Raw genomic sequence first — 23534 nt, 5'->3', positions numbered from 1 at the left:
GGCAGTCTGCTCCTCGCCACCTACCTTTCCTTTCTCCTTTCTCTTCTCCAGGACGCCACTTTCCCATCTGTTCTAGGGCGCCCGTGGGCAGTTACACCCACACGCATCCTGTTTCCTGAAGCTTTGGCGTTTGCTCCTGCAGCTGGGTGCATGGGAAACATTTGCACGCCTCAGGATCTGCCTGATGGTGCAGATGATTCGGTCTTTGTTTGCTGGCTCCCCTGTTCTGGCTCCAGGCCTGTGGGCACGGTGGGCCGGGGCTTCCCATCGCAAGGCGACACAGTGCCATCCCGAGACTGGAGCTGTGTGGGCACGTAAGCAGCAGGTCCATCTATAGCCTACCTTTCCATGCAAAATGGTGCCGAAGGCCCTTTGCAAACTAAACGTGAAACAGTGTGGGCTTTTCTCCACGGCGCATTTATTGTGTGCTCGCAATCCCTCCCTCATAGAACTTTGAGGGGCCTTTTTGCCCTGAAGACACACACAAGCCGCCCTCAAATCCTGGAACACCCGAGCCTGCAGAAATGTTCTGTGTACTTCAAAAGCTCGCGCACCGTCTTGCAAATATTTGCTTGAGCTTGCCTTTTCTTTACCATCTCTTCAAATGTTGTTCTACAATACACTTATGGGGCAACTGGCTTTAATTCAGGTGAGCAGATGCCTAGACTCCTCCCTAATTTTTCCTGCTCTTCTCTCCAGGTAGCTGAGAGAAGCTGCAAAGGTTTGTGTGCCAAACCTTTCCCCTTATTTGGCTCTTCCAAATCTGGATTCGGGAGGAGTCTTATTCTGGGCAAAGGCTCAGCTTCAGAAGCCTACAAGGAACGCATCTCCCAAATATAAAAAGAGAAGAGGGCAAGAACGGCTCTTGAGTAGCAGGCAGGGTGCCTTTGCCGTATACCCACTGCGTGTAGTTTTAGCTCTGGAAAAGAAGGCAGTTGTGAAGCTAAGATCAGGCACATGTTAACCACTTTTTTCCTTTTCTCAAGTAGGTAACCGCATCTATAATTCTGCATTTTTATAGGTCTCCAACAGCGCAGGAAATATGGTAGTTTCTCTGGTAGCAGATGAAAATCCGTTCTCCCAGGCAGCCCTGAATCCAGAAGACTGCTTTATTCTTGACCATGGCACCGATGGCAAGATCTTTGTCTGGAAAGGTAAATTGGAGGAGGTGTTCTCATTAGGCAGGAGGCGGCTGGAAATGGCATATTCTTACAAATGGCATATGTAAAGAATGTGGTCTTTTCTACGCAAGGCACTTAGTGTGCATGCATCGTTCCACGTTCATGAATGCTTACGGGTTCTTCAAACGGCTTTGCGACCCTCCAGTGTTGCTTCTATCTCAAAAGAGCACTTTTATAGCACTTTTTTGCAGGGCTGGAAAAATGTGGTATTATTTGTGATAGCGAAAAATCCCCACGTTGTCCACCTCTGTAATTGCACTGTTCCACTGTACTTTAGAGCTATCTAAAGGTTGCGTAGCTAAAAAGCATCACAGGGAACACTTTTTGTGTGGATCACAAATCTGTGACAAACTAAAAGCAGAGGCAGCATATTTATGGCTTCATGTAGAAAAGCTGTAGTATTATTGTGAATTTGCTGTGTCATCCCCACTGTTCAAACAAGAATCCCTGTACACCACCATGGTTCCAACACATCTTGCATTTTTTATAACTAAATGTTACAGTAAGAGAAGAGGGGCAACTATTTAATTGTTTTTAAAATAGTGCTCCTCCTTTTCTGTCCATGAAAACTCTTAACACTTCACAATTTTGGTCACAAATGGGAACTGTACTTTTACTGTACTGCTTACAGAATTTACCACATTATCTGGTTTGTGCATGAAGAGAAAATATCCATTCTGAAGAGGTACACACATGAGCACATAACATGTAGGCATACCTGTGTACACACATGTGACCTCACACTCCTTGTTAATTGCAGGGAAAAATGCTAATGCTGAGGAACGGAAGGCAGCCCTGAAAACGGCTTCAGAATTCCTCACAAAGATGACCTATCCTTCACATACACAGGTGAGGATTAAAAAAAAAAAACCAAAATCATAGTGCATAGCCAACATCTCTTGGATTCATAAGAAACTAGAAAAAATAGTGATTTTCAGAAACTTGCAGAGTTCCATTAAAAAGAGGAAAGGCAAATGAAAAGAGAGAGTTGGAAGACGAGGAATTATGCGTTTGAAAGACTGGCATCATGCAAGCCAAGGAAAGCCATGTTTGGTTTGGCAGGTTGTCTGAACTGACAACCTATGATTTGTGATTGGCTGGCAAACCAGAATGCCAAGTTGTCTTTCACACCACAGTTTGTGCTTACTGTGGTTTGATGTGATGGCCTGAATGGTCCAAACTGTACAATCCTGACTCTGGCTGGTTTCATGGTCGGCTAGTTTCATGGAGGTGGAAGTGAACTAGAGAGCCTGCGTTTCGTGAGGGTGGCAGACAAAAGCAGAGTAGAGGAGAAGGGCGTCTCTGAGACAGCTAAGATGCCGGGAGTAGCAGGGCAAGGAGACTGTGGCCGTGAGAGGTCGAAACATGGGAACACGTGGCTGCCACATTCTATTCCCACCGACCTTTCGACACCAAGATGGCGGCCACCTTGCCTCCCAAAACCGTTTGCCCAAAGACTGTGTCCCTTTCCCAAATGTTTAAAGATGTCAGCTCTATCATCGAGTGTTATCCCAAAGCTACTCTCCAATATTTAAGGCCAACTCAGTAGGGACATACATCAGTTTAACATTCAGCCAGTTGAGGAACTAGGTTCCTTTGTCTGACGTATTAGAGGGCAGTCCACAGATTTGACAAGGAAAGTGATAGGTGGTGAGAGATGCTCTTAATGTGGATCAGGCAGCCCAGCGGCATCCACAAGAAATATTGGGAGAATCTTGTCATCCTCTGAGGACTGCTGGATCGCTCAGTGCCATCACCAGAAAATTTATTCGAGGGGAGTCATGTCGGTTGCAGTAGTACAGAAAGCTAATATAGATATGAAACCTCACTCTGTTGACTTGCTTCAGAGGAGGGGTGAGAAGGACTTGTAGCCTGCCAGCTGTCACTGAACCTGAGCTGGCTGGGGTTGATGGGAGCTGGGTCCAACATCTGGAGGGCCACTGTTTCTTTATCCCTGTCTTATTAGAACTCATATTAATTTAAGCCAGTCTTTCCCCTTAAATGGAGCCCACCGCCCACATGGTTAAGAGGGACACTGTTCCAACCAGGAATACTTCCCTTGTTTCAGGTTCAAGTCCTTCCAGACGGAGGGGAGACTCCGCTGTTCAAGCAGTTCTTCAAAATATGGCACGACAGGGACCAGACGGAGGGCCTGGGTGTGCCCTACATCTCCGGTCATGTGGCCAAGATCGAGAAGGTGCCTTTCGATGCCTCCACGCTGCACACCTCCGCCCCAATGGCGGCCCAGCATGGCATGGAAGACGACGGCACCGGAAACAAGGAGGTAACTGTGAAGTAGGAGCGAGCGGCTAAGCTTTGCCACTTGGCCAGATTGGGCCGGATCAACCATTAGACATCCTGTGTCTCAGAGGGAAAGAGGGAAATGGAGTTTGTCCGTCTGCCATATTGGTTGGCCATCACTGGGTACCACACGAGAACCTACCACCATTCCCCAGCAGGTGGCCCTGCAGCACTGCATTCCCAGGCCAGGGCATGGGGCCGCAGAATGTTGGCATCCCGTCTGGTTAATTTTTCACGGAATCCCTTTGTCCTAACTGGTCCACCGACTGCATCTGGGGGCGGAAGAGCCGCTCAGGAAAGCAGACAGATCTGGGCAGTCGGGTGCCTCCAGGGAGCACCTGTTCCACCCAGGACCAGCACTGGAGCTTGCAATCCCCCCATGGATGCAGAGTGACTCCTTCCCCCGGCCTAACTGGAGAGGGAACTGAGATGTCTTGTTGCCTCTCTTGTTAAAACCCTGAGAAACAGATGCACTTGTGCGTTTCCTCTGAAGAATCGGGAGAGTGGGCAGCGGATCGGGATTCTGCCCACCGCTCTGGGTGGATGCAGCACCCCCGGCAATACAGGTGGGGTTTAGAAGATCAACTGGCTTTCAGGCCTCGAGCGGGTGGAATTGAGACGCTCCCTTTGGCTGTGCATTTGCTCTATTGTGGAAGCACGAAGAGCGAGTTGCAAAGTAGCCCTTTTACGGCAGCGTATTCTGCACAATTCTTAGCCATCCATCCTGTTGCTAGTTTCACTCTCCTCTTTGCTTTCTCCAGCTTGTAAATTGTGAGTTTCTAATCAGGGTAACAAAACCAAAGCTGAAAAACAATCAAAAACTTTACATTACTTTCATCCACTACAATGAATACAGGTGTAAGTAATATGCATAATTAATATGCACTGCCCTTATAGAAACATTTATGCCGAAGTTTCTGCGAAGGTGAGCCAGATCTCTGTGTGGATGCATGCTGACGAGACACCTAAATACAACCCATTCACAGGCTGAAAGGATTGTCGGTCCACCGCATTATCAGCTGTCACTGTTTATCCTTCCAGTCTAGTAATATAACCTCCCAGGTTGCTGTGGAACAGCATATAAATTAAATAAAATGAGCCACACGGTGGCACTCAGGACAGGGCATGTGATTGTAGAGGCTCTGCAGGATCTGCGGGTGAAAGGTCCACAGATGGGAGGAAAAGCTGGATTCTGTTTGCACAGTCCAGACCAGAGGTATACAATAGGCTTCCCTCCAGATGTGCTAGTCCGAAAGCCCCAAGTTACCCACCTCGGGTCCAGATGTTTGAAATGCAACTGGGCAGTCACACAGGATGGGATCGGCAGTCCACAGAAACATTCCAGAACCATTTTCAGTTTTTGTTGAGGCTATTGCTGGTTGGTTTTGTTTTTGCACAGAAATGGGATTCCAACATTAGTTCCAGCAACCAACCAACCAACCCTCCCTCCCTTTCACACACACACACACACAATTCTGTGCAATGTACAGAAGACGCTCCATGATGGCTATCCGACCCAATATTCGGACTAATGATCTTCCTGGAAGTTCAGCCCTGGTTGAAAAAATAAGTAATGGCTCGAAGCTCTTGCTGGGTACTGTTGGAATCACAAAAAAAAAAAAAAGCAGTGTGACATTCTGGCATGAGATGCAGCTTCATATTTAAGCTGCATAAAGCTGGCTTGTGTGTGTGAGAGAGAAGCAACATGGGAGAGAGAGGGTACAGGTGTTATCTGGGAATTATTTGGGAATCCCCTCTAATCAGTGCTGGTTCAAGTGAAAACTGATGGGACGGGGATCCGTGAGTTTTCCAGTATACCACCTTGCCAATTCCCATCTTTCCAAGGCCTGGATCATCTAGCCTTTACAGTTCAGCCAAGAGCGGAGTCCTTTGGGTAATGTCTTTCTTGATGTTCTAATCCGGGATCCCCTTCTTCTCCTCCTTCCCTGGTAGATCTGGAGAATAGAGGGTTCTGCCAAGGTCCCCGTTGATTCTTCCACTTACGGCCAGTTCTATGGTGGGGACAGCTACATCATCTTGTATGATTACAGGCACGGCAACAAGCAGGGGAAAATCATCTACAACTGGTAAGTGAGAGTGTTTCTGGGTTTTGCTTATGCTGTCTTTTTTGAAGCACAGCAGGTGGGGAGCAGGAAGGACAGAGATCCCCAGGTGTGCAGGATGGGGGCAGTGCACTCAGGTGCTCGATGCAGGCCACCTTAGCTCTGGCCCAAACCTGACAGCGTTCAGTTTTTCTTTGAGAAAAGTATTTCACCAAAGAGTGAGGCATCCGGGCTGTTGAGAGGGGCTTCCCTCCTCGTCTCCCACCAAATGGTTCTTGGGATCAGAACTAGTTTCACATGGCCTGACAGAAGAGACTCCCTCCTCAGGTTTTCGCTTCCTCTTTTCAGGCAGGGTGCCGATTCCTCCCAGGACGAAATTGCAGCTTCGGCTTTCCTAACGGTCCAACTGGACGAGCAGCTTGGAGGCACTGCGGTGCAGGTATGTAGATGGAGAGGGGCCGTCCGAGACAATTGGCTGGGCTTATTTACAGAGGAGGAAAGGAAGTTGTCCCAAAGTGGGAGAAGGTGGGACTTGTAGAGCATGCAAGAGAGGAAGAAACACACACACACACACACGTATGTACTGAGTGCCTGGTCCAGCAACTGCTCTGATGGAAACGGACTTCCCCTTCTGCTCCATCCCACAGCCGTCCTTCCAGCTCCCCAAAAATGCTGCAATCTGGAGACTGGCTGAATGGGTTGGTCTTGGGAGTGGTAGGGTCCCCCAGAACTGGGCCACAGACCTGCCACACAGGGAGATGAATGGAGGTTATACAGAAATCCTTCTCTGTGGCCCTGGATTTAATGAATGAAATGCCATGGGGGGAATATTTATATAGTGATCACACAAAGCACGAAAACAGTGAGATGTCACCCTTCTTAATTAAATTTATTAAATTCAGCTGGTCTTAGTGCTTGGCCCTCCTGGGAAATGTGCGCTGCATGGATTTCTGTGTCTGTTTCCATGGCTTAATGATGCAACACATGAGAGAGCTTCTTCCTCTGATGTGACAGGAGGCCTTTTCCTTCATTCATTTCCTTCCTTCCTACCAGAAACGAGTTGTCCAGGGCAAAGAGCCGCCTCATCTCGTCAGCCTCTTTGGAGGGAAACCTCTGATCGTGTTCAAGGGTGGCACTTCCAGGGAAGGAGGCCAGACAAGCCCTGCGCCCACTCGGCTCTTCCAAGTCCGGACCAGCACTTCCGGGTCTACCAGGGCGGTGGAGGTAGGTGGCTCATCCGTGCAGCATTTCAGACACGCAGCAGAGCCAACGGTCTCCGTGACTCGTGGCCATTGCTTTTTCCGAGAGCCTGTCGACAGGGCTCTGCCTTCATGCACCTACCACGCAATCTAGCCTTCCTGTTGAGGTCTGTCAGTAACACTCCCATACCCCACTTTCCCTGGCGCTGTTGCGAGACAGTAGGATGCGCCCCCAGTGTGTGGAAACTTTGCAGTTGGAGAGAAGGTCAGTCCTAACAAGTTGAATTCAGCAAGGTAAGCAGGGTTTCCGTGGAAATCTGTCCATAGGTTGAGGAAATGGACTGACGGAATTCTTCTGAGGGTTTACAATAACCCTTTTTTAAGTACCGGACAATACAGGTGTTTGGGGGCACCTTAGTATATTTTGAAAGATGATCAAGTATCTGGAGTTTAATTTGTTCTCCCACTGGCAGTTTCCTTCAGACAAGAAGAGTGTCGAAACTGTCTTCAGCCGAACAGCTCACCAATATTCTTCAGCGTGTAACATTTGCTTTTATCTTGCCTTGCTGAAAGCCAAGCCTCTACCTTTGTGGGGAAGCATAGAAACATAGAGACAGAGCAAGTCAAAAGGGGTCTCCTGAACCATCTAGTCTGACCCCCGGCTCCAGCCGGCTCCACTCATCATGCCCACCATGTGCATGCCTACCCTATCTTTGAACACCCTCTTGATGTAGAAGAGCCTTTGTTCTGTAAATGGACCAAGCCGTGTCTTTGTCTTCACAGGTGGATCCAGAGGCAAAGGAACTCAACTCCAACGATGTCTTTGTGCTGAAAACTCCCTCCACTGCCTATCTCTGGGTGGGCCAAGGAGCCAGTGATTCGGAGAAGTCTGGTGCCCAGGAGCTGCTGAAGGTTCTGGGCGCACGGGCGACCCAGGTGGCTGAAGGCAGAGAGCCAGGTTCGAAGCATGAGCACCCGCCTTGTCCCTCTTGTCCCCAGAACTGCTCCAGTCCTTATCCCCTGACCATACCCAAAGTGTCAGTAACACCACCATGTGGTTCTCGTAGCCTTTATGTGCCTGGCGCCTTGCTAAAACTGGGGGGACACAGGAGCAGAGCGTTGTGGCCTGCGTTACAGAGGACGGTCTCTGTTCGAAGGGCGCCCCGTCTTAAAGATAAAGAGGCGTCAGAAAGGAGAGCAGAGCTGTCCATCCCTTGGTGGCACCCAGGCAGGGGCCGGGCGGGAAACACACACATCATGCGCTCACCATCTTCCCCACCCGGGCGAGATGCTTCATACTTCCAGTTAAATTATAGTTACTTGTTTCCCAGTTTGCCTATATATCTATAAATTGGCACGTGAAAACCACGTGCAAAACTATGCCTTCTGTTCTGGCGAAGGAGAATTGGCCACCCTAGAACACGCCGGGATCACCTCTTAATTCACCGTGTGTGGGATCACCCCGTTCTTCCCCAGTCCCCCGCCCTCCATGTATCCGGCGGAGACGGATCTGTCCCTCAGAGCTGGGGAAGCAACAGCCTTTCTGGGAAGGGAGCAATGTCCTCAGGAGAGCCCAGGCTGAAGCTGTGATGAATCTTGCAGATGGTTTTTGGGAAGCCCTTGGTGGGAGAGCTGCGTATCGCACCTCCCCGCGGCTCAAGGATAAGAAGATGGACGCACACCCCCCTCGGCTCTTTGCCTGCTCCAACAAGAGCGGACGCTTCACTGTGAGTATTGTATTCACTTCTTTACCAGGTGTATATGCCGCATTTTGGGTTTGTTTGTTTTTTAACTTCCAAAGAACTCAAGGCAGCTTACATAAGTCTCCCCCTTTCAGTCTTATCCTCTCAACAACAGCCCTGTGAGGTAGACCATACTGAGAATCTGCCATTAAACCAAGCAGAATGCCAATACTGTCATTTTGAAATGGCTGGAAATTGAAACTGAAATTAAAAGGTTTCCGAGAACAATAGCAACAAGCACAGACCTGATTTGACTTCTCTTGGGAAAGGTCTAACAATCTAAGTCCCTTATAGTGGCACTTGGGGTTTCTGGGACCCTCCGTGTTATGACTGTTAAATGTTTTGCTCAGATCGACGAGGTGCCCGGAGAGCTGACCCAGGAAGACCTGGCCACGGATGATGTGATGCTCTTGGACACCTGGGACCAGGTATGTCTGCTCACTGATGACCAGTTCCTTTCATGCTCGGCATCAAAGAGGTCCAGCATTCCACCACAAAAGAAACTGGAAAGCACCACGTTCCAGTTCAGCAGTGCAGATGAATGAGTCCATGGCTGTTTGCTTGCATTGCAAAAGTAAACCAGATTCGCTTCCCTTCCTTGTAGCCCTGCAAACCTTCAGTCTGTTTCTACTTTTAAAATGCTTAAGTCCTCCCTTTTGGTTCCATGCAATGTCAAGGCAGTTCCCATCCCCATTTCAATATAGAACGAATTTATTTATTTATTAGATTTATATCCCGCTTTTTTCTTCCAATTAATGCAGCAATTATTTAAATTGCCGAACCAGTCCAACAGCAAATCAAAACTTCTTTTGCTTTTATTGGTTTATTTTATTTCTTCAAAACTTTGTATTTATACACCCTTAATAGTGTCTCAGGGTGGTGGTAATGTCAATACATGAGACACAGCTTCAGCTTTCTGGGCCTGTTTTGCACCTCACTCCGGAGATGGCAGAGCTCTGGATTCCAGTCAGCATGAAACAGATTCCCCAGACGCAAAGTCTGCTCACTTCTGATCAAGCAAAGTAGCATGTGCTCCATTTACAGTCCCTTCCTTACTCTGATGGGCTCTAGTGCTTGTTCCAGCCCAGACCATTTTTTTGCACAACTACCCTGCAAGGTAGGCTAGTCTGAGAGTGCGACTGATGCAAGATTATAAGGGGAACGTCAAGACCAAAAGGAGACCTAAGCCTTTGTCTCCTCAGTCCTAGTTCAACACTTTGGTGTGTCAGTTGGCCTCAAAACGGCAGTGCTGAAATACAGTGAATAAAATATAAACCACCCTTCCCAGACGTGGTGCCTTCCAGCCCTTATTCCAATGATCGTGCCGGAGTCGGATGATGAAAACTGTAGCACAGCTCATCTGGGGGGTGCCAAATTCGGGAGGGCTGCTCTAGCCACTGTGCTGCACTGCCCCTTTGTACTGACTGGGACTCTTGTCTAAGGGTTTGGGCAGTGGCCTGTCCTGGATATGCTAGCTGAGATCCTTCTAACAGGATCCTAATTAATCAGGATGCTGTGTTTTATTTTGCTCTATTCTGTCTACTGTCAAACCATCCCAAGACCTCAGTAGTGGATAGTATTAAAAAAAAACTTAAAGATAATGAACGGATAAATAAATTCTGTGTGCGGGTGTCTGCTCCAGCCGCGATCTCTTTAAAGACCCAAGAAAGGTGCACCTGAGTCAAAGGACTCACAAAAGGTGTATCTCTCATCCCCCCCACCTCAGGTTTGAGAGGTGATCAGTTAACATTATAGCTCCGCCAGCAGCATATGACGCAAGGAAATTCATGTTGTTAATTAATTATTCCCATAAACCACGCAGAGAGCTTTGGCTATGGGGAGGTATAGAAATGAAATCGATGAATGGAATCGATAAATAATGTGTTTCATTGAAGGAGCTCTGCTTTCCTTTTTCTTAAAAGGTCTTTGTGTGGGTTGGAAAAGATGCTGATGAAGAAGAGAAGACAGAAGCGCAGGCCTCAGGTGAGTCGTCCGCACTCGCGGCTCTCGTCGCACCCCTTTCTCTCAGGGCAGGTGGAGAAGCCAGCTGTGGGCCGCGCTGGTTCATCTGCCTTCAGGCCTTTAGAAAACCCAAGAAAGAGCCACACGCTCCACCCAGGGCCACATCCAACAAAGTTTCGCACGCTCAGGGCACAATCCTGCAGCCTCGCGCGTGTGGAGCGGGGTGGCTGCAAGATTATCGGGAGTGCCGAGAAGCCTCGGCATTTGCTACATGCTTCCTCAGCTGCTGCGCTTTGCGGGTCCCACCATCCTTCGAGGCCTCTCCCATTTCCATGGGGTTTCCTTTCTCAGCGGGGAACGGGCAGCGTTCTCTGAAAATGGTGCAGTGAGCTGCTGCGAGAAGCTTGTGCAGTTTCGCAGTTCCGTTACATTGCGGGTTGTGTAACGGAGCGTACAGAAAGGCAGAAGAAGAACCCAGGGATGGGGGTGTGGGGGCACAGGGTAGCACAGGGACCGAATCAAAGCTTCAGGTGGAAAAGTCCAGACTGATCCGCAGTCCTCATTCGGTGAGCTTTATGCCAAAGCAAACGCTGGAACTGGGATCTGTCTAGGGACAACTCCAAGAGCAGGTGACCCGGTGCCTTCCCGATGTTTTGAACAGCCCAGTCCCTGACCGTGAGCCGTCATGGTTGGCACTGATGAGAGCTGTCGGTGGAAACGCCTGGAGGGCAGCAGGTCCTCTGCTCCTGCCTTCCCCAACATGGTACCTTTCAGATGTTTGAATTACTTATCCCTATTAGCTGCAGCCAAGATGCTCGGGAATTATGGGAGTTGTAGTTCAGAGCACCTGAAAGGCTGCTTTCCCCCCACACAGAGGAGCAAAGCTTCCCCTGCAGCAGCCCCCCCCCCCCCCCCGGCATCCAGAGGAGATCCCCCTTCTGCACCAAAAGAGACTTTTCTTAAAACCATCTTAGTTAGCAGTATCTTTTCGAGTGCTCGGTGGTATTTTGTACCCAAAGCACATGAGAAGAGTGTGTGAGGTTTGCTTATTGTCTATCCAGGAGAAGGGTTGTTTTTGTTCGCTAAGCATGTGTTGTGCAAAGGTGAATTACACTAAACGGGGCTCGCAGAGTTCCCCAGGAGGAGGCTGGCTCGGCTAACTCCAGCACTCCTGCCTCTGCAGCACGAAGGTACCTCGAGACGGACCCCGCCAACCGGGACCGGAGGACGCCCATCACGCTCATCAGGCAGGGGTTCGAGCCTCCCACCTTCACCGGCTGGTTCCTGGGCTGGGAAGACGATTACTGGGACACCGACCCTTTGCAGAGGGCCATGGCAGAGCTGGCGGCGTAAGGAGGGAGACGGGCTTCCCAGCTGGTTCTTTCCAGCAGTCTAGTGCCTTCAAAGAGCTATGCTCTTCTTCTTGTTGTTCTTCTAGACCCAGAAACCTGCCCTTTGTATCGCGCTTTTTTAACTTTTTTAAACAGCTGTGGCTACGCAGTAGTGGAGATCAGCCCATGAATGGGAACGGCTTTGCTGCTGCTTTGAAAAACGGCCTTTAATAAAGCTCACATAGAACTGGGGAAAGGTTGCTGGCACCGGATGAGGCCTCTCGGGGGCTGCGGGGGGAGCATAGCTGCTCCCCAAATTGGCACGGGAGGTTGCTGTGAGACATGGGCTGCCCTGAGGTGCCACAACTGCCATGTGCGGTTGATGGGACACGGTTTATGGATCGGAGCTGCCAGGAAACAGAACCTCAGGCCAGGAGCCAGGTCTGGCACGCCAGGCTTTCCCGGGGGACCCTGCCCTTTCCTCTGGCTCTCCCACTTTCCTCCGGCCGCCCGCCATGTTGGTCCCCATGTTCTGTGCAGTTTCCCCCCGCATCCTAAAAGGAAAGGAAATGACTCCCGTCAGGTTTAGCTCCTGGCAGCGGGAGGTCCAAGCTGGCGTTCTGGGGGGACTGGAGGGCCTGTGCCCCTCCCGCCTTGGTCCCAGCCGCCATGCAGGGCCCCCTCTCGCGGCCTGACCTAGGCAGACTCTCTGCGAGGCAAAGCGACAAGCACCGTCATTCTGAAGCCCCCCTAGCGAGCTGGCAGACGAGCCTCTCCTTGGGCGAGAAGCGTTGGGCCCTAATGGGGACTTCTCCCCAAAATCGCTCCCTTTCAGTGACTCTCCGGCGAAGGGCCAGCCTGGAGGGACTGGGCGGCTGGTTTCTCTTGACGCCTCGCCATGGGGCAGGGACCAGCCAGGCCGTGGCTCCGCTTCCTCCCCTTCTTGGGCCGCCTTCCGTAACATTCCTGGTGGCCTGGGGACCTGCGGGCACTTCAAAGGCCTGTGCCTCTCTCCAAGTTCTCGAAACTCCCATCGCTGGGTCTTCCAGGTCTTCTTCTTCAGAGGCTGCCGAGAGCAGCAGTCTGATTCACTCCCTGCATCCAGGGACACGGAAGGACCATCTGGGGAAGCATCAGAGCGCTTCAAGGAAGGCCTCCCAATTCTCAAGGCACCGCTGGCCTAGGATCACGTACATCAGGTTTCAGTTAGGAGCAAGGAAGGCCCCGGTTGCGATCGAGATGATGCAGAAGAGCTTCCAGGGGCAACAGGAGGAGGGGAGTTGGACGTTAGGAGAGAGAGAGGCTGCCGTAATGTTTCGAGCAGGTGCTCATACCAAAGGTTCAAGCATTCAGGATGCGTGCAGGTGCTGAGGTGCCTCAGGTAACCGCTGTTCTGATGGTGGGAAGGACCAAAGAGCAGTTTCTGGAGCACAAATGGCCTGCCCAGGAACCGTCTTCCCCCTCCAGCTCCCTGGAGCCGCTGCTGGCAATTTCTGGAGCTAGTCCTCACATGCAAGCTCTTCCCGTGTGGTTTGGCACAGATGTACACCAACGGATCCACAGGATCATCTCGAAACCCTTCCCCAAAATTCTCCAGGGCCTGTTTCAGCCTCCACCCTCCTCCGTGTGACGGTGCCCACAGCCCACGCAACGCAGCCGCACCGAGAGAGGTGCAGTTCGTCACACGGCCCGGCTGTCGTTCAGAAAGCAGAAACTGCACGGGGTGGGTTGCCTTTGGCCCTGCAGAGATGTTAGCCTGCACCTTCCAGCAGCCAGCCAGTCGTCCGGCATGTGGGATCTGTGGGCCCTTCGGATGCTCTGGCGGCCATTTGTCTCTCTGGAAAACCCACCAGAGTGCTTGTGCAGATTCGCCGGCTTAGGGAAAGCAGACCATTAACGCACGAGGGCCGAGTGCCGGGAATCTATGCCCTGTGGCTGGATGCGACCCACTGAGCCTTTGAATCTGGCCCTGCCAACGCCCCCCGGCCTCTGGGTTTCGATGTCTGCCCACCCATCGCTCCCCCTTTTTCCTCAGTGAGCGTGAGGGGAGAGAAGCCCGAGAGGGCGTGTGCGGGTGGCGGGCTAGCATGGTCTCGGGGCGCAGCAGTAGGGTTGCGTTCAGATTTCGGGCCAGTCCATTGCACTGTGGGCTCTCCTTCCCTCCAGGCCCCTCCAGGAAATGCTGCGCAGGACAATCAGGAGACCTGCCAAATGGGGCGAGCTCCAGTGTGTTATGGGGTGGAAGGAATGCCCCAGATCTGGCGGAGGAAACATTCGGTGAGCAGCACCCTTCCAGCCACAGAGGGAAAATCCTGGATCTAGCCCCTCACGTGGTCTGCCTTCTCGAGCCTAGCGCAGCCCAGTGGCTGTCGACTACAAAGCCCAATAGGCCCAGCCAGCAAAGCCAATGGTCAAGGACGGGGACCGTAGCCCAAAACTCCTGGAGGACACCAGTGATTTAGGGATTATCCTGCTCTCTATCCTGGATCTCAGGGTAAGGTTCATATAACAGGAAATATGCTCGTTGCCATGCTGGACCCTGGAGAGATTTCGCTGCTTGGAATGGGAACAGCTGGAGATGCCCGGCTTGGCGTTCACTGCGCACACCGTCTCTGGGCCTGCTCCACAGCTCTCCCCATTCTGGAAGGGAATAATAGCGTTAATATGGTCTTGGAGGCATCCTTTTCCCTCCAACGTAGGCAACTGCACTTAGGCTTCATTCCAGCAGGGGACGGAAAGAGGAAGAGAGCGCATGGCACCTGCTTGCAGTGCGCCACACTTGCGCCCAAATTGCAGAGGTTCACATAGACAAATCACAGGACCTGTGGGTAGGAGAACTGGGTCTCCGCAGACCGAAAAATTCAGGTACGCTGTACGGCTTGCGGCGTGTGCAGTAGCCATTCCCCCTTCACACGCACACCCATATTTGGGGAGTGGAAAAATGACCAAGACGAACCCGCTCAGGATTTTCTCCACACTTCAGCTTTATTTCTCTTTTGGGGAGGAAAAGAACAAAAGCACCTGTGAAATGGAGAAAAAAACAACCCACCCCTTTCGTATTCAACCCCACAATGCGCTTTTAAGTACTCTGGTCTTCCATGAAAAGGGCATCTCCAAAACCAACATCTTCGGTTCGTGCTCCATTCTCAGGATGCCCTTGTAGAGGCTTTACGGGTAGGTGAAGACGATGGTGGAGCTTTGGTGGCTTGTGGTGGCATCCTCTGTCTTTTGCAAGCAGCGGAACTGGAGGGACATGGGGGACTCGGTGATGACGATCGAGGCTTCTTTCACAGTTCTGGGGGGGCTCTTCCCCGCCTCTGCTGCCATGACCTGAGAGGGAGCCAAACGCAGGTCTGGAAAAGCTTCCGAGTTCACTTGAAACGGCTTAATACTCATGGGCCAAAGGTGAGACTCCATATTAATGTGGACGACAGGGAAACCTGTACATGATGCAGCTGGAAGCCCATTGGGATCGGTTTCCTAAAACCTGCCACATGGGATGCGGGGGTTGGATCATGACCATGGTGCTGAGTAAGACAGGATGGGTTTTGCGCTATCGCCTTGTGCACAGGCACATTTTAACGTTCCTTTGCAGTTACAATGGCAGCAGGCCAGGCAGAGGGGGTCCAGAGGATGGGCTTCTCCCTGCAGACAGAGGGACTGCAGCCCTCCCGGTGTCTGGGACTACAACTCCCAGAGTTCTTGGCCATTGCTCACGCAGCCTGGAACTATCAAGAGCAGAGCTTCAGAACAGTTGGGGAAGGCTGAGGCAGAGTCTGAACTGGAATCAGATCAGCTCTTTCACTCCCTGGGCCTTTTCACGGGACTAAAAGAAGCTTTTACTGCTAAAAGGGAAAACAAACTATAGCATTATAATTGTTTTTGACAACACTATCAATTGGGAAAAAATCATATTTTCAGGTGAATAATTTCATTCCACAAAGTATGACATTAATGGAGCTGAAAAGTATTAAGCATATTCATTGGAAAAGAATAGCTTCATTTTATTTCTATTTTCTATTCATCTTGATTCTGGAAACTTACAATTTAAAAATTAGTCAAAGTATTTTAGATAAAACAGTGCACTCCAATGTGATTCATTACTGTCTTGGACCGTCTCTCACATGGACATTTTAAAAGTGGGAAATGTGTTTGCAGTTCTCAATTTTTACAGCTAAAACAGCTTTAACGTCCCAAAGATGGACAGGTCTTTAGAATTAGGGACTTTGCTGCTTGCTAGTCTAATGATGCCGTCTCCCCTCACTCTGTGAAACAAAACTTCACCTAAAGATTAGAAAAGTATTGCAACCAAGCAGTGCCTAATTTCCACTTTCAGAGGGCAAGTTCCTCATATCTGCTGACTTTATCCATGACGGGCATTTGGCATTTTTTCCTCGCACTCACTCACTCCTTGGGCACTTAATGAAAAAATGGAATTGTCAGTGTTTCTGTAAGGTTAAGATGAAAACTGCTTCCTATAGCAAATGGCTGACCCTTCAAGAAATTATATCGTAGTCAAAAATTAATAGTTGTAATTGTAGCAAACTTCAAGGTCCAAATACAGCCAAGCTATAAATACAGAATAACTAATTACAGCCCTGACAGAGGAACAAAATGAGCTTATATATATATAATACGTATACAAAACGTATTCTATATATATATCCCACCCTTCTTTCCTTCAAGGAACTCAAGGCAGTTGGTATATCATCTCCTCTCCATCTTCTCCTCTCCTCTATTCCACAACATCCCTGTGAGGCGGATTAGGCAGGGAGTGAGTGACGTGAGGACCAGAACCTGGAACTCCCTCACCCCAATTCCTTCTCCCTTTAAAAGAGAGGTTGGCGAAAACGGTGACTAATATGGGAAAACACGTCTGCCTACAAAAAACAAAACGATACTGCTTCTCAAGGAAGAGTAACTGCACTTGGAACCACCACTTGGGGAGGAGGCCGGTTTGACCCCCCAGTGGCCAGTCCCGTGGGGCCACCGTCATCGTCCCCAATTCTGCCATCTTCCAGGGCCAAGCCTAATCGAAGGAAAGCTCCTACCTTGACCGTGGTTTTCACGTCCCTGATCTCCACATGCTCCACCGTGACTCCCCAGCTGCCTGTGGCATTGTCTAGGATGGACTGTTAAAGATGCGCAAGAATTTCGCCTCGCCGTGGCTGTTCAGTCGCAAAGTCGCGCCCAACCCCCCGTGACCCCATGGACCGCAGCCCACCGGGATCTCCGGTCCTACACCGTCCCCCGGAGCCCTCGCAGCCCCGTGCCCACCACACAGTGGCTCCATCCAGCCACCTCATCCTCTGCCGTCCCCTTCGGCTCCCAAGAGAAAAGCGAGTCTCTGCGGCTTTGCGGCCATCAGTGTCCCCTTAATGCATTCATCCCTGTGGGAGGGAGTCAAATTAATGCTCCTTCCACCAAGCCCTGCGCAGAGCGCTGGAAATGAGCGGCACAGAACGCGTCTTTTAAAGCCCATCAAATGCGATGCGGTTTCCTTCCCTTCTTTCCGATGTCCTTTCATCCAGATTATTCATTGCATTCATACGGATCCTTTTGAAAGGAATGACACATCTGCAGAACAGGTGTCCGATTCCACATTCCCAGTGGCTTGAGGCAGCAGGTGTCTGGTTTATTCATGTCATTTCTCTGTGGCCCCACCCCAAGGTGGAATTCTGCTAGCCCAGCCTTCCCCAACATGGCACCCTCCCGATGCTTTGGACTACAACTTCCATCATCCCCAGGCGGCACACCAAATGGCCGTACCATTGGGGAGAATGGGAGCTGCAGCCCAACTGATCCTGGGGCAGCGGGGTGGAGGGAGGCATCTTGCACGTACCTTTATGCTCTGTGCAATTTTTTCTCGATTAGAGACGATCTGAGAGAAATTGTTGGTCCCCAGGACGTTCCTCAGCGTGGTCTCAGCCAGGAGCAGCGTGGCCGAGTCCGCGTTGGTGACATTTGTCACGGCTAGGATAGCATCCTGAACTCGATAATATATCACGCCATCTACATCCACTGTCACTGGATCTTTGGTAAGAATCTAGCCAAGGGGAAGGAGTGACGGAAGAGCAAAGAGTTAAAAGCACAAGCATGCCAAGAGAGAGGCAGAGTAGCCCTGCGGCTCAAACATATCACTTTCAGCAGCTGCCAAAAAAGCAGGTCGCTAGTAGCAGATAGTGAGTGAGGTGGCTAAAGAATTGTAGCCACTTTCTGAATAGACAATGCCTACCCATTTATTTTCAAATACAAACAGCATTGCCTGTTGCATTTCCTCGTCCTTTCAATCAGGAATCCTCTCAAACAGTGTTTGGTTTGCAATGCGCTTGTTTTGCATTGCTGCAGAGTCTCCAGCGAGGACCGTTCCAGGGCCCAGCGCTCCTTTCAGCCTAAATGCTGATCACCTCTGGCCTCTTTCCCGAAACCCACGGAGAAGAATCAGGAAAGGAATGGCTGCAGCACCCAAGAGACAAATCGGAACCATAAAAATTAGGGATGCAACCTGATTACATTAAACATCAACAGGGTCCACAACCATAATTCTGGATTTGGACAGCTCAAGAGACTGTTCTTCCCTGGTTTGTTTACCTACTTGTACAATCTGGTAGAAAACCGACTGTGTATGCGAGTCACAGCGTGCTCTCACCCTGGTCGATAGCCAGAATATTTGGCTTAAGGGGATGTGGAAACTGTGACCACAGTTTTGCATTTCTGAGGAACTGCAACCCAAGAAATACCCCCACCGATACTTTTCAAAAGATGTTCTGTTGCTCACTTGTCTATAAAAAAAGCAAAGCAAAGCAAAGCAAAGCAAAGCAAAGCAAAGCAAAGCAAAGCAAAGCACACACTTTAATCTAATTGAAAGAAAAACCAAGGAGGAAAGGGAGGAGGCATGATGACTGTTTATCTACAGCAGAAAACATATTATGCTTAGTGATTATTAGATTTCTGGCCAATTACTTGCAAGCCACTTCTTCATGCCAGTTATGGCTTGCGAAAACCCACTGCGGGTGACTGGCAGCAGCCCAGCTAGAAGGAAAGCGAGACTCCTCGATCCAACCTTTACCATCAATCAGACCATCTTGCACCAGTGTGGATGAGATCACAGGGACGCCTCCCAACCCTGATGCAGGAAAGGAAATGGCTTTACAGAGTGCAAGAGCAGGAATCCACAGTGCCTGTTAAGGCAGAGGTGGGCAACCAGAAGGTCTCGGCCTCTCAGCAAAGATTTTGTGTGACTGATACCCTCTCTGCTTTGCCAGCCACCCAGGAAGGGTGTCAACCCCTCCCCAAGAGCAGAGACACCCCCAAAATTATTTCTCTTAAAATAGAAGAAAGTGGCAGAAGAGAGAATGAGAGACAGATGGTTTCGCCATCCAGCAAAAGTTTGTTTAAAAATGTCAAAGTCTCCTTAAACCTGCCAGCAACTCTTAAAAGGGGGAGGGAAACGGCCAGCGAAAAGGCAACCCTTACCTCCTGGAGCGGTATATAAAATGATTTTGTCCTCATATCCACCGTGATAACAGTGTCTGTGCAGGGCAAGACGAAATACATTCCTGCGGGAAAGAAAGGACAGCCAGCAGCTCCGGGGTTAGGCAGGAATGGGGCAGGGCAGCTTATCTGTACACCACTTGGAAGCTTGGCCTCCTAATTTCTTCAGGCTGCCATTTTCGGGTCAGTTGGCAACCCTGGACGGGCACTACCCCCTCCTGCTGCCCCCCCTCCCCACATCTGTAGGAATGGCTGGTTTGCCCTGCGTGAGAAGGCTTTGGTTGATTTTGGTCGGCACGGGAGCACAGTGCACTGTCCATCAGGAACGATTGATGAAGCTACTTAAAATCATCAGAGCTACAAATCATCAGAGCCGTGGGATGCAGCTACATGAAAACAGGTTAAGCACACATCTGTCCGGAAACTTGTCTTCTGGGCACGCACGGCCCGATCAAGATTTCTCAATACATTCAGCCATCAAATGGACCGGAGAGGAAGATGCTTACACCGCCAAGCCCATTTGCAGGAGAAGTGTGCAGGAGGAGGGGGTTTTGGGGAAGGGTCCCATCAGCCGTAAGACCTTCTATCACACGCTGGCTGGCCCGTCACATGACGTACCTGGCCCTTCCGCCTGGCCTTTTCTCATGTGTCCCAGCCGTAGGAAAACCGCTCGTTCGAACGCACTGACGATCTGTCGGGGGGAGACGCAAAAACTTGCAGATCATTTGCAGGTGTGTAGCATCCCCCCACACACACACACACACACTGCTGCCCCCACCCTGCACATTTCAGGCCGCTCTTGCCATTTTCATGTACGGCAAACAGAGGAAAAATCTGAATCCTAAAAAGGAACTCACTGGAGCCAGGCACGCAGCAACAACACAGGACACCGAAGCCTGGGAAAGGGAATGGCAAGTGACCCTTTGTGTGCAAAAGATGCAACTTGAGAGTGTTTCAGATGATCGCTGGAGAGCAGTCCTGCTTCCCAGCGATTGTGGAAAGGATGTTGGGCTTACACCAAGAATGATAACCTGGATTCTTCCTTGTGAGATCAACTGGTTCTCTTCCTGTCTGTCTGTCTGTTTAGAAACCTATTATTTTGCACTGCATTTAAGATAAATCTAGTAGCAACACAAAGGGGAAATTGTTCAGAGTAAATGCCAAGTTTTGCATAAGCACGCCGTTTAGTTTAATAACTCTCTGTCAGACATGTACCTGCAGCAGGTCAGAGAGAAAACAAGGTTTTCACTTCTACACAAATTACAAGTGATTCTCTGGAGGAGAGTAGAAGGTAGACCAAGATCCACTGATAAATTTCTGGGTGATTTGAAGTAAATCAGTGAAGATCCAATCATTCTGATTTCCAATTATTTAATCACAAAATTACTTCCCCTACCTCAGCCCTAAATTATACTGTGGAAATGAAGAATTGAGCAGCAGGATAGTGACCAGGAGTACTTTGTGCAGAAGAAACATGTTTTCTGTTTAGTTCTGGTACTTGAAATAATCCCTGGCTTGGAATACAGCAATTCGACACGTGCGTCTTTTGCAGCATGGCTCCATTTGGCGGATCCTGGTCTTCTAGCATAAAGCGAAGGAGATACTTCATGACTGACGTCTGTCCACGCCTGCTGCAGGGTAGCGATACAACCTCTTTCTTTTCATCAGCTGCCTTCATTTGTAAAAATAATCCAGGCAGCCTGGTACTTAACAAACCCCAATGTGAGTGAGGCAGGCGCATAGGCTACCTTTAAACCAGGTTATGTTGTGGGCTTATGAATCCTGGCTTGTCTGGGTACACTTAAACCACAATTCTAGGTCAGGTCATCAGACAAAGCTGTTCTTTTCCTAGATGGGTTGGCTGCTCACGCACTCACAGAAATGGGGGTTAGCAAAAGGGCCGTGGGCCCCAGCAAACATGTAATTCACATCATAGTTTTATTAATCCAGGATGGTTTATCGTTACGCACATTCACAATACCTTGGAAACAGCCAGAAGGTTTCAATGCTTTGGCCAGCGGCCCAATGGATCCTGCTGTTGGTATACACAGGGGTAGGCAATCTATGGTTCATCAGATGTTGTGTCCTACAACTCCCATCATCCTCACCATTGGCTATGCTGGCTAGGGCTGATAGGAATTGCAAGCCAACCCATCTGCAAGGCCATAGGCTGTCCGCTCCTCATATGAACTGAATGAGATTTGAAGCTAATAGAATTCGTTCTATAACCATGAGACCTTGGTTACCATTGGACATTCTAGAAGCATGGTGCCACAGCTAAAAAGGCCCCGTCCTTCGTGCTCCACTCTGTGCTGCTGACAGCAGGAACACCTGGGAGAAGGTGGCTTTTACGGAGCTCTTGTGAAGATATACTCAAGCTGCTCTACACCGAATCGTATTGCTTACACTGAGCTGCTCTCCAAGGGTCTTTTCACAGCTCCCCCAGGGACCGATGGGCCATTGCGCAGAAGCCACTTAGGCCAGGGATGGGGGAACGTGTGTCCTTTCAGAAGATCTAGAGCTGCAGCCCCCATCATCCTTCACCCATGGGTGCTGTCTAGGGAAGATGGGAGCTGCAGTCCATCCCCATCTGCCGCAACCCCCCATCCCCATCCCCGATTTAGACCCACACAGACAACTCCAGCGCAAGGCATGCTCAGCGTTCCATGATCCCGTTTCACGATGCCATTCCAGCCCCTCGCTGAGTCCTTGATGTGAGAAGGGAAGCACCTTGCTCAGGTGTGCTAAGCGAGCTCCCTTCGTTCTTCTCCGCCCTGCAAAGTCTGAACGGCCTCCAGAGATCAGCCACATGGGGCAGGGGAAGGCAACCCAGAGCTTCCTGTAACGCTCCATGACGGGGAAATGCAGGGAGGTTTCCCAGCGAGGCTGTCTTTTCTCTAGAGGGTCTGGACACCATTTCTAGGCCTCCAACGTCCCCCACAACCTGCCCCATTTCAGCCTCTTTCCTCTCACCGAACCAAAGGCCTCCACGCAGCCTCGTGATTCGCAGCCATCCACAACGTACACAAATGAATGCTGCTGTGGTCCCTGGGTGCTGGAAGGGGCTGGGGAGAATCCCACCGCAAGATGCTTTCGAGGGATTATTTTACCTTTATGCACAGCCAGACGGACACAGGGAAAGTCAAAACCGTGAAGAAGAAGGAGAGGATGACCAGGATCCATTCACTTGCCCTGAAGGTTTTGCTGGCGCCACCTGGAGGGCGGGAAGAAGCAGGCACAGATTTACAGAGTGAGTGCCACGTTTTCACTTCTATTGGTTCCTGTTAAGCATTGCTGCATTCTGGAAAGAGGGAAATTCTGTAATCTCTATAAATTAGTCATATGCGTTATATGCATGTAGTTGTTAATACAGTCCAAGGAGTTTAGGACATTGTGTGTGGCCTCCCTCCCATTTTAGTGACACAACAACCCTGCAAGGTAGCTTGGGCTGAGACATACTGATAGGTCCAATAGCATTTTAAAGCCCCCTGCGCATCCAGTCTTGTGGCAGTGAGTTCCACACATTCTCCTAGTAATGGGGAAGAGACGACAGAGGAACTGGGGCTTGGGGGTGGGGAGGAGGGGAAGGGGATCCCCAAAACTCAGCATGATTTGCATGCAGGAGGGACCAAATCCCAGGATCTCCATCTCGGCTGGAGAAATGTCCCTTTGGAAGCCCAGCGGGATGCGGATGGCACCGTGTTTGGCAGACTCGATTTGTATGAGGCGGTTTTCTGAACTTTGACAGCCCTTCTTGACCCACCCTCCCTCAGATGTGTTGGGCCATATGCTGGCTGGGGATGATGGGGGGTGTGGTCCAGCCCATCTAGAAGGCACCGGTCTAGGGGAAGGTTGGCTTTTTAACCAATGTGTTTTAATCCAGTTCTGTTTATCTGCTTTTTTTCAGTGTTAGCCGTTCTGAGCCCTATTTCTAGAGGAAAGGCAAGGATAGGCACTACACGAACAAATAAAGCCGCTTCATGGGAGCGGGAGGGAGGCGCTCTGCACGTGCTCAGGGGCACGCCACATTTTAGGAGCGTGTGCCGGGACTCGGCGCGCGGCAGCTTCCCAGGCTCAAGTGAAGCCCTGCTGAAGGAGGGCGACCTGGGCGGGCTGCCCGAGCCCACCCCTCCGGCCGAAGAGAAAGCAGCCGGTGCGGCTCGGCCCCTCGCCCCCCGCCGAGCCGGGCGCGGAGCCGCTCACTCCTGCTCCCGAGCGCCTCGCTGGCCGGCTCCGGGCGCGCATCCTGCGCCTGCTCCAT

General features: G+C 50.6%; 2 protein-coding genes across 4 annotated transcripts in view; one reads left to right on the top strand and one right to left on the bottom strand.

The window, feature by feature from the left end:
* The window catches only part of GSN (gelsolin), a 51081-nt gene extending 39046 nt beyond the window's left edge, over positions 1–12035 (top strand). For all 3 annotated transcript variants that reach the window (XM_044439929.1, XM_044439928.1, XM_044439930.1), the window contains exons 7-17: positions 1022–1154; positions 1942–2030; positions 3250–3465; positions 5436–5569; positions 5894–5984; positions 6599–6769; positions 7528–7702; positions 8347–8471; positions 8837–8914; positions 10409–10469; positions 11632–12035. In XM_044439929.1, the coding sequence (XP_044295864.1) occupies positions 1022–1154; positions 1942–2030; positions 3250–3465; positions 5436–5569; positions 5894–5984; positions 6599–6769; positions 7528–7702; positions 8347–8471; positions 8837–8914; positions 10409–10469; positions 11632–11801 (1443 nt within the window). In that variant the 3' untranslated portion in view covers positions 11802–12035. The remainder of the gene's footprint in view (positions 1–1021; positions 1155–1941; positions 2031–3249; positions 3466–5435; positions 5570–5893; positions 5985–6598; positions 6770–7527; positions 7703–8346; positions 8472–8836; positions 8915–10408; positions 10470–11631) is intronic.
* Positions 12036–14947: 2912 nt separating this feature from the next.
* LOC123028170 (stomatin-like) lies at positions 14948–23534 on the bottom strand. The gene is made up of 7 exons (XM_044439713.1): positions 23477–23534; positions 22384–22487; positions 19892–19964; positions 19256–19338; positions 17622–17825; positions 16831–16911; positions 14948–15109 (listed from the first exon to the last, which is right to left on the bottom strand). The coding sequence occupies exons 1-7, from the start codon at positions 23532–23534 to the stop codon at positions 14948–14950; spliced, it is 765 nt and encodes a 254-aa protein (XP_044295648.1).

Source organism: Varanus komodoensis, unplaced genomic scaffold, assembly GCF_004798865.1.
Source record: "Varanus komodoensis strain SLA01 unplaced genomic scaffold, ASM479886v1 scaffold36, whole genome shotgun sequence".
NCBI lineage: Eukaryota > Metazoa > Chordata > Lepidosauria > Squamata > Varanidae > Varanus > Varanus komodoensis.
The sequence above is the reverse complement of the archived record's forward strand: the minus strand, read 5'-3'. Positions and strand labels throughout refer to the sequence as shown.

What these genes read in the sequence shown, in the direction of transcription:
- LOC123028170 (XM_044439713.1), bottom strand. Translation starts at nt 23,534, where the DNA reads ATGGAGCAGGCGCAGGATGCGCGCCCGGAGCCGGCCAGCGAGGCGCTC. An exon ending in AGGCCAGGCGGAAGGGCCAG is followed by an intron (nt 19,339 to 19,891) that starts GTACGTCATGTG and finishes TCTTTCCCGCAG; the next exon opens with GAATGTATTTCGTCTTGCCC. An exon ending in AAATTGCACAGAGCATAAAG is followed by an intron (nt 16,912 to 17,621) that starts GTACGTGCAAGA and finishes CATCTTTAACAG; the next exon opens with TCCATCCTAGACAATGCCAC.